At 43.3% G+C, this 9,596-nt stretch overlaps 1 protein-coding gene across 3 annotated transcripts in view; it reads right to left on the bottom strand.

The window, feature by feature from the left end:
* Positions 1 to 2,696: 2,696 nt before the first annotated feature.
* Positions 2,697 to 9,596, bottom strand: part of Tbck (TBC1 domain containing kinase) — a 134,137-nt gene continuing 127,237 nt past the window's right edge. For all 3 annotated transcript variants that reach the window (XM_026784153.1, XM_005357301.3, XM_026784154.1), the window contains exon 26: positions 2,697 to 3,725. In XM_026784153.1, coding sequence (XP_026639954.1) covers positions 3,615 to 3,725 — 111 coding nt within the window. In that variant the 3' untranslated portion in view covers positions 2,697 to 3,614. The remainder of the gene's footprint in view (positions 3,726 to 9,596) is intronic.

Here is a 9,596-nt window from a genome sequence, read left to right as displayed (position 1 = left end):
ATGGCTGCTATGCCAGGGATCTCTTAGCTCTTCCCCTGGTTCTTTTTCATTTCATTTTTCTTTTTTTTGTATGAAACTGCATCTGCTTTATTGTGCATACCTTTAATTTCATAATAAAACAAACAAAACCCCCACAGTGCACAATACCAAACTCCGCTATTCTGAGGGAGCAGATTGCCCTGTCTTAAGGCACAAGGACAGGGCAGAAGAGATCTTTTAGACATGACAGAGCCAGGTGGTCAGGGCCAGCGAAGGCTGTTGGGGGAGCTACTGGGAACTATACAATGGGCATGGGCTTCCCAGGGGGGGTCTCTAATCTTCTTCTTCCATGCAAAGGCATCCTCATCACTCTCAAGTGCAGGGAGGAATAGCAGCTTTGGGCTCCTCTGCTGTCCCCTCATCTTCATCAATGCACATGCCTAGTTTACTCATGCAGGAGACACAGAGTGGGTCTGGGGATCCTCCAATGAGACCACAGGAGAGCAGAGCAGTTTCAAACAGCAGCACCACCAGGTCTTGGCCAGATTTGCCACTTTTGTTCATCTTAACCTTTTACCAATGGATCTCCACAATGGGATGGTCAGGATTGATCTCTAGGTGCTTTTTGACCATCATGTAGCCCATTGTAGAACCGTCTAAAGTGTCTGGGACTTCATGATCTGATCCATGTTGACTGTCCAGCCATAGGTGCTTGTCACAATACAGCAGGGTGATGACACAACCCTGTTGGAGATTATCACCTTCTCAATCCTCCTATCCAAGATCTCCTTCATGAGTTTACAGAGATTCCCAAACTTTGACTTGGTCCCTTCATTCTCTTCTTCATCCTCTGTAGTTCCAGATCCTCCTTAGTCACCAAGGCCAGGATCTTTCCATCAAATTCCTTGAGCTGTATGCAGCTCACCCGGAGGCCACTCTATTCCCCACTTCTCTGCCTTATTCATAAGACAAAGCTCAGACCTGGAACAACTCTTCTGAGTTGATTGTCAGTACTGCACTCTTACTGTGAAGAGACAGTTAAACCACCAAAGACTGAAGAAAACCAGTGGCAATTGACAAGGTACATGTTGGTCTAAAAACAGTATTAGACAATATTGGTTAGTTTTTCTAAGCCTATTTTTCTTTAGGAAATATGTAAGGGTTACAAAATGATAGTTATTGGTCACATTATCATCTTACATAGTAGATATTCAAAAGATACTTGGTGAATAGCCAAGTATAATTTTGGTTGAGAGCCTAGCTATTATGAGACTGAGCCATCTCTGCAGCCCACCAAGTAAAATCTAATTGACCTGGATATCCTTATGCAAAAGTGATGTTAGATTCCTGTCTTACTCTATGTACAAAAATTAAATCAAAGACGAAGTAGAGGTTAATTGGAAAATGACTACAAATAAATATAATATTTTGGTTTGGGGTGATGCAAATGTTCTTGAATTAGACCCTAGTAGTAACCACAGCACAACTTCATGAATATAATGCAGAGACCACTGAATCACACACCATAAGAGAGTAAATTTTATGGTTTGCAAAGTATGCTTTACTTAAAAATAGATGCAGACTGAGGAGATAGCTCAGTGGGGAGACTGCTTGTCTTTCAAGTATGAAGACCTGAGTTCGAATCTCCAGCACCCATCTAAACAGTGGAGCATGGTGGCTGTGTTTGTCTGCAATTCTAGGCTGGAGGTTGAAGAAGGACCAGGAGCTTGCTGGCCAGTCAATCTAAACAACCAGTGAGCTCTAGGTTCAGCCAGCAAACCTCATCATCAAAACAAAACAAAGCAAACAAAAATACTCAGAAGGGTGAATAAGACGACACCATATGCGCAGATACCAGCACCCACACACGTATGCACACAGAATTCAAATTAGATGCAAATAAAGACAGTAAGAATGACATCATGGCCCAGAAACTTGAGGTGCCTGAACAAATGGTCAGAGCAGATAGTCTTCACACTGAAGAGGAAGAGAAGTTATGAAAAGTGAATACTTTTGAAACAAAATTGAAACTAAAGGATGTATCTCAAGGAAAAAATGTTTCTCTTACAAATAATGAAATGTCTTAGTTTTTCTGATTACATATTTGTGGTCTATACAATTCTGGTCTCTCAGATTCAGTAAAGCCCAGGATTTAATTTTTTCAAATAACGTGGCAGAGGCTCTTGGCTGGCTCTCAGTACATATTTTCTCTTCCCACAGTGTACTCGGGGTCTCTGAGCTGGGGAGATGGCTCCCAGCCAGAGGCTGTCATCTCAGCTTTCCTTGTCAATCCCTGGCCACAGCCATCTGTGTGCAGTCTGGCCACTGCTGTACCAGTAGAAGGGATGTGAGTGTCAGTCTGTGTCTGTGAGAGGAAGGAAACGCCCTCTTTTTTCTTCATATACTATATTCCCATCATGGTTTCCCCTTCCCTATCCCCTTCCAGATCCTCCCCACCCTTCCAACTTCATGCCTTTTTTTCTCTATTTAGAAAAAAAAAAGGGCAAATAAAAACAAACCAGATTAAAACAAAACAAACAAAAATAGCACAACACACACATATATATGAATACACACACAAATGAAAATGCTATATGAATACACACACAAATGAAAATGCTAAAAACACAAAATCAGAAACGATATGTAAAAAAAAAATCAGGTAAAACATGCAAACATCAGACAAAACCAAATCAAACCAAACAACCCCCCCCCACCGCAAAAAAAACAAAACAAACTCCAAAAATACAATTGAGTTCATGCTGTGTTGGCAATCTACTGATGGGCCTGGGGCCTGCCCTTACACGTGGTTTGTTATTCCCCAGTGAGACTCCTTTGGGAGTGGTTATTAACCTGGATGGCTTCTTGGTTAGGGACAGGGCCTGTGTGCATTTCCATGGCTCTGGGACCCACCTGCCTTAGACCCGTGCATGCTGCCGCAGTCTGAAGAGCTTCAGTTACTCACAGAAGGAAAACTGTTGCATGGTAAAGCAGTAGGAGACGCTGTCGGCTTTGCATCACGTGAAGGCAAGATTACAGCCTCTGCCTGTGCAGACTTGTGTTAGAGCAGAGAAGCTGTGTGAGTCACTGCGTTCCTGCTATAGGAAGTGGCAAACAAGTTAGCAATACGGCTGGTTTTTGAAATCCCATTCTCTGAGAGCGCTGCTGCCACTTTTCACAATGGACTACACACACACACACCCCTCTTGTTTGTGAGTTACCAAATGCCACATTTATTATGAATAGCTTTCTAATGCCTGCTGTAATGAAGAGGAACCCTGTTGTCAGGACAGTCTGCTCAGAGCAGTGGGTGCAGCTTTCTCAGTGCATCTTGGAGTCTTGACAATGTTAAATTTGCCCTGTCAGCTGAATTCCTCTGGCTCTATGTGGCAGTCGGGTAAAAATACCTGATCAGATTTCACTATTAAGAAAATTCCTTCAGTAATACATGTACAGTCAAGTTTCCTGCCTAGACAGGTGAACACTGGGCTCAGAAGATTTACACAGTGATTCATGACAAAACGTTGTGGCACTGCAGTGGTCTGGATGTCTGCTTGTGTCTCGGGGGGACAGCCTGTGAAGAGCTGTGCCTAGGGGCGATGCCACCCTCTCCTTGTCAGCCATGCACATGGTCTTCATATCTGAGGAGAAGGGACAGTGAGGAGTCCTGTTGGCTTAATCTTATTGATGCCACCATCTAGAATGCAGACTCTTGGATACTTCATCTTCACAAGGTGAGCTGCGAACTGAAAACAGAGGAGTGTTACAGAAATCATTCCAGGATTTCTTCAGTTCCTGGTTTTTATCAGACTGTGAGAGACAAGGGCATTTTTAGAGCAATAGTTGCTATTGTCACTTTTGCACAAGTCCTTTGTCTTTCAGGATACACTCATTCATCTATTTATTGCTAAAAAAAAACCCTTTATGCTATGATGCTATGGGGTAAACCTGTCTCTATTTCTATGTGCTTTAACAAGTAACTTTAACTGAATGAAGAATAAAGGCTGTAGAGAGAGTACGCTCCTCCTAGTCTGTTAGCCTCATGCCCGGGGACTTATCGCTACTCCTTTCTGTTGTTATTTTGTAACCTTCCACAATAGCTAAAGAGCCCTAAATCTATTTTGAACAAGTGTGATATCATGGTAAAATTATCACTTAGAACAGCTCTGTGTGGAATGTCTCAGGGAGGGCCACACTTTGGATGTATAATGTTTTTGAAGCAACCAAATGAATGTTTTGAGATTATCAACTTAAAATCCATAAGGTCTCGTCCAGGAGCCCTAGATGCCTGGCCACAGAACTCCATAGAAGCCACACAGACACAGACCTCCGCAGACTTAGCCTCTCCAGGATGCCCGGCTGCCTTTCCCATTCCCTCTACTCCTGACTAAGGGAGTGCGGGCCTGTTTTCCTGTCACCATCTTAGACTGGTCCTCCGTGTAGCACTTCCTTCTCTCTGGTAGGGTCTCCTTTAGCTCTCAAAGATTCTTACTTGATCCTCAGTCTTTGCTCTTACCAAGTTCATCCAAATGACTTCTTTTAAGAGCGTCCTTTACCAAACCAAAACCTGCTTGAGGGAAGTGGCTTAGTTCTACTTCTTTTTACCCCTGGTGTCTGCTACATGACAAGAGGTCAACATTTGCTAAACTGAACTAATGATGACTCTTAAACCTGGGGAAAATTGTGGAGGGAGGCTTTCTTTTGGCTCCTCGGCTGTTCTTTGCTCCTTCCTCCTGGGAAGACCCCTCCCTCTCCTTGCAGCCTGCACTTCCTTCTCAACTCCACAAAGTCCCGACCTCAGGTACTTCAGCAAAGCTGACTGGTGTCTGCTCGTAGGGCTATTACTTCCATCCGATATTTGAGGTTTAATAGTTAGGTTTCAGCACATGGTCTAAATTTAGGGAACAAAAGAACCAGCTGAATAGTTTGGTCAGGATATGTTCAAAGGCTCAGTCCCAGGGACTGTTTTATTGACCCGGGACTCAAGAATATACACTTTAAAAGACGTCTCCTCTAAGGTTCATAAGCCCACAGTGACACACAAAATATACAGATGAATATAAAAGCTATATAAAAACCCACAAACCTCCATAAATGATTTCAGGGACAATTGTACAAGATACTGTCCTAAGACAAAAAGACACAGTCGGCGTAGGCAGAGTACACATTGCTGGGCTGTGACTGCAGCGTTCCTCACCATAGACCACATAAATGGATGCCAATACTGCTGACCATGCCTCTTTCTCCATCATTTTCTGTAGTCCCCTTGAGACTCACGTGGTCATTTACATTTCAAATCCTGCACTCGTTTAAGGTACCAGCTGGGAATCCCCAGTCATAAATAATGCTGGAGAGGTTGGGCTACCGAGTGTTGAAAGGCGGCACACAGGCACAGTGAACTCATCTTCTCCCTGCCCTTCCGGCTCTCTTGTCTTCGAAGCCTAGTGCCCAAGAGCAGTGGCACCAGATCCATCCACTCGGCTGCACAGGCAGCACTGTCCCATACATATGATTACTGGCACAGCTGCACATTCCCACAGGCAGCAGTGCAATTACCACAGAGGCTGGAAATCCTAGATAAACATAGCATTACCAAAAGGGCCTTGTGGGTGAGCACTTAGCTCTCAGCACTTTTAAAAAAACACCTTAGGAGTAAGAAAATGAGTAGAGAAGGGCTATTGCACATTTAACTAATCTCTTAACTGACGTTGTAAAGCTGTAAAGAGTTCCTATTATAGATGGACATAATAATTAGGTTGCTGTAAGGCTGGAAACTTGGAATGGCAAAATAGGCAGAGGGAAGCAATCGGAAACAACCTGGTTGCTGCTACGTGGGTGGTCTGGAAAGGGAGACAGAACAGGAGCACAAGGAGATAAAAAATGTTCAGATTGCCTTGAGAGGACCCAACTTTCATTTCAGTAAAGAAAAAAAAAATAAAAAAGCAACGGTTGGATTTCCACACAAGACTGGGGGTTCTGCTCTGATTCCTTGTGGATCCGTGTTAAACACTAGTCCTGCCGCAGAGCCATGGCTACATCTTTTCCTCTTTCCCACTCCAGCCTTCTTTTCCAGTTGCTCGTTTCCCTGAGTGTCTAGTCAACATCAGACACAGTTCCAGGTTTTGAGGTATTTAAGAACGGAGGAGATGGTAATCAAACAATTAACACACAGAAATACGGATTACAAAAGCAGTTGTTAAGGCACTTAACAGCGTTTCTGACTTTCCCAGGCGTTGAGGACGCTGTTGCCTCCTTTTTCCATTCCATTACCCTCTCGTTACTGACTCCTGAGGTGAACAGGAATTCAGATTTGCTCATGAAAGTTGCTACACTGATGAGACAGAATTTTGGTGAGCTTGAAAGGTTAGAGAGGAAAGAAACGGCTTTGAATATGCTGGGTGTGGCTTTCGGTGTGATATAAAAAAGTCAGGTCACGTGTGGAGATCAGTAGTGGCACAGGGAGAACCACCCGTGTAGGCATTTGTTGGTTCCATCCTTCCCTCTTCGGGGGCAGACCTTCAGCCGCCTCAGCAAATGCTGGAGGAACTGGGCATAGGGGGAAAGGTCTAGAGAATGTAGACACCACAGGGAAACCACACGCCTGGACATACGGAGCAGTACCCTTGGTAGAAGTTCAGGGAGCTCCATTGGGCTGGGGGATCAAGTCATCAGAACTGTCAGAATGCTTTTAGTAAGCAGCATATCAAAGTCCATTCCAGGCTAGTCATGAGTTTGTGAAGCCGTGCTCCAACAACAGTTTTTTGCTTAGAGCCCACCCTAGCTGACTACTCAGCCAGTATTTGAGAATGGGACTCTCTGCGGGTCAGTTAGTCTGAGACCCTAAGCTACAATTCGTACAGTGTAGTCTGATAGGGGAAGAGTGGGGCTGTACAGCCAAGGCCTATAGCAAAAAAATCTCTATAGCTCTGGACATGGGAGGTATAGGGACGTTTAGACATGTGGGCAGTGTGCTCATGCAAAGAGGATGAAGGGTCCTGAGTGTTTATCACAGCTCAGGCCAGTACTCTCTGGTGCTGGTGTGCATGCCAAGAGCTGGGTAAGCACACCTCAAACCACAGCACATGGCAGGGTTCTGGAGGTGCCATTGCATTTTGTTTGCCCTATCCTGTATTTTAGCTTGGGCTAAGAGATAGGTATGTTTGTCCAAGGGAAATCAAGTTCTGTGTAGCAGGCAAGTGAGTGAAGTGGAATTTTTGGGCAGCCTCAGGGTACTCGAGGTTAACTCAGGCCAGGATGCGATAAGCTGAGGGTAAACAAGGAGGAAGAGAAGCACCGAACAGGATCAGGCAGAAAGTGAACCGATAGCAAAGACGCAGAGCAAGCAAACAGCAAGACTTAGAGGAGGAACAGAGGGACCATTCTCCTTCAAGCTACAGGACAAGTAAGCTGCCTGATTTAACCTTGGCTTTATGAGTTTGACATTCATACTGGAGAAAAAACAACTAATAAACATACTACTCAAATCCAGAGAAGGCTTGTCTTCCTAACTCCCCGATAATGCTACATTTGGGGATGACCATGCTATTTCCAGGTGGGTACGGACTGACTGACGGAACTGGAAAGATACTGTAATGAGTAACTGGAGTCATGCACTTGTTTGAGTGAGGCCTGTGCTGTGTTAGCCTTATGAGCCCTCTTGCCATTCTGGAATGCTGGAAACAGGGCCCACAATCAGTATTACAACATGAGGTCATGGTGCATTGGCAATGCTTGTGAATTGTTTAAATGGTTTGTAAGAATTTGTCAAGACCATGAGTCATACAAGTTTGAGATAAGAAAAAGGTTTCTCTATGTTGACATGCTGTGCTAATGAATCCTAGGATCCTGATGAGACTGAGAAATACCTAGGTTAAACACATTCTAGATGTGTCCACGAGGGTACTCCCATAGATGACTGAGAAGGGTGGACCTAACCTGAAAGTGGCCAGGAGTATCCCCCAGGGCCCAGAAGAAAGAGAGAAAATGGATGTTCCTTCTCTCTGCTCCCGGGCTCTATGCTGGCAGTGGCTCTGCTCAGTCAATGCCCTCATCACACACCTCTAAGTCTACGAGCCCAGATAAGGAGTTCACCCTTTGACATTCCTTTTCTCAAGTCTTCATCACAGCAAGCTAGTCTGACTAGCACACTGTTGTCTTTCCTGGATTACTGGAGACATTTCTGGGACTGCTCCTGAAGGTCCTGGTCAGCGGCCCTGGACTAACAGCAATGGGATCATGCGAGATCTGATGGTGATCCGAGCAAGAGACTGGCTGGTGCACCCAATACTGCACTGGTCTCTTCCCATCATTACCTGGTCAGGTGTAACTCTGAATGCTGCCTTTTGCTCCCATTCTTTCTGTGTTCTTCCCATAACGGAGATAAGTGTTTTATCCCTGTTATTTTTCATATTCATGTATTTCATTTTACTTATTGGAGTTTATTTGTATTTCATAAAAAGTGGAGTGAGTTTTTGTATGCAGTGACAACTAAGTGGCTCCTTTTCTTCCTTTGTAATTTCTCTCAAAGATGAAAACAGCAGCACTGCAAAGCCTGACAGGAGGCCATGGTCCTCCATCACCCTCTCCCCTGCCCTGGGCAGCTGTGGAAAGTACGGGACTGCCAGGTCACTGCAGGAATGGTACATACTGGCACTTCAGCATTTTTCTTCTTTTGCTGATATAACAGAATATCACGGACTAGGTAACTTATGGTGAAAGCTTATTTTAAACAGTTCTGGGACAGGGAAAGTTCAGTACTGAGGGGCCACATCAGGTGAGGGCCTCTTGCACATCTTGCACACGGCAGAAGTTCAAGTAAGCACACAGGACAGAAGGTCCAACTTCCCTTCTTTCAGGAGCCTGCTGTCATGGTAACCAACTCATTTTGGCCCACTTTCTTCATAAGGTATGCTGATCTCATCTTAAAGGTTGTATAATACATATACATACCTTAATGTTAGTAACAAGTGAGTTTCAACATGAATTTTGATAAGGATATTGAAACCACAACAAACAGAATATGCTAATTCTTCAATAAAAAGGTGAGAGTTTACACAAAAAGTCATTACAAAATTCAGGATTTTGAGGCACATTTGTAATATATAGACAACTATTCTAATAGAATCTATATGATTTGAAATTCACAATATGGTATACATTCAGGTTACAACAATATTTTAAGCATTGCTTTTGCTTTTGAAGAACCTATTTCCTATATTAGGAAATTTGATAGTATAACTGTCTGCCTTAAATTTTTTTTTTAAATTTGTATTCCATAGTTACATGACTAACCATAATGAATGAAATCTATTTCTGTGTTTTAACTTTCAGTTGTCTGTAGTTTCTACCTTAACTTCATTTCTTCCCATTATTTCTCTTTTAAGAAACATTCTCAAACATATAAAAACAGACCAGAATGGTATAATGAACCCATAGCTCAGCTCAATGATCATAATTTGCAGTTAATTTATTTCATTATTACTCCTATGTAATCTTGTTACTCTTTTATTTCCTTGATGCAAATTCTGGAAGCTATAACACTTAACAAATAAGTTATTTAAGATGAAAAGACTTAAATATGTATAATATCAGTGGTGTTGCATTTAAAATGAAAAGAC

The sequence above is a fragment of the Microtus ochrogaster genome, chromosome 21 (assembly GCF_000317375.1).
Source record: "Microtus ochrogaster isolate Prairie Vole_2 chromosome 21, MicOch1.0, whole genome shotgun sequence".
Taxonomy (NCBI): Eukaryota; Metazoa; Chordata; class Mammalia; order Rodentia; family Cricetidae; genus Microtus; species Microtus ochrogaster.
The sequence above is the reverse complement of the archived record's forward strand: the minus strand, read 5'-3'. Positions and strand labels throughout refer to the sequence as shown.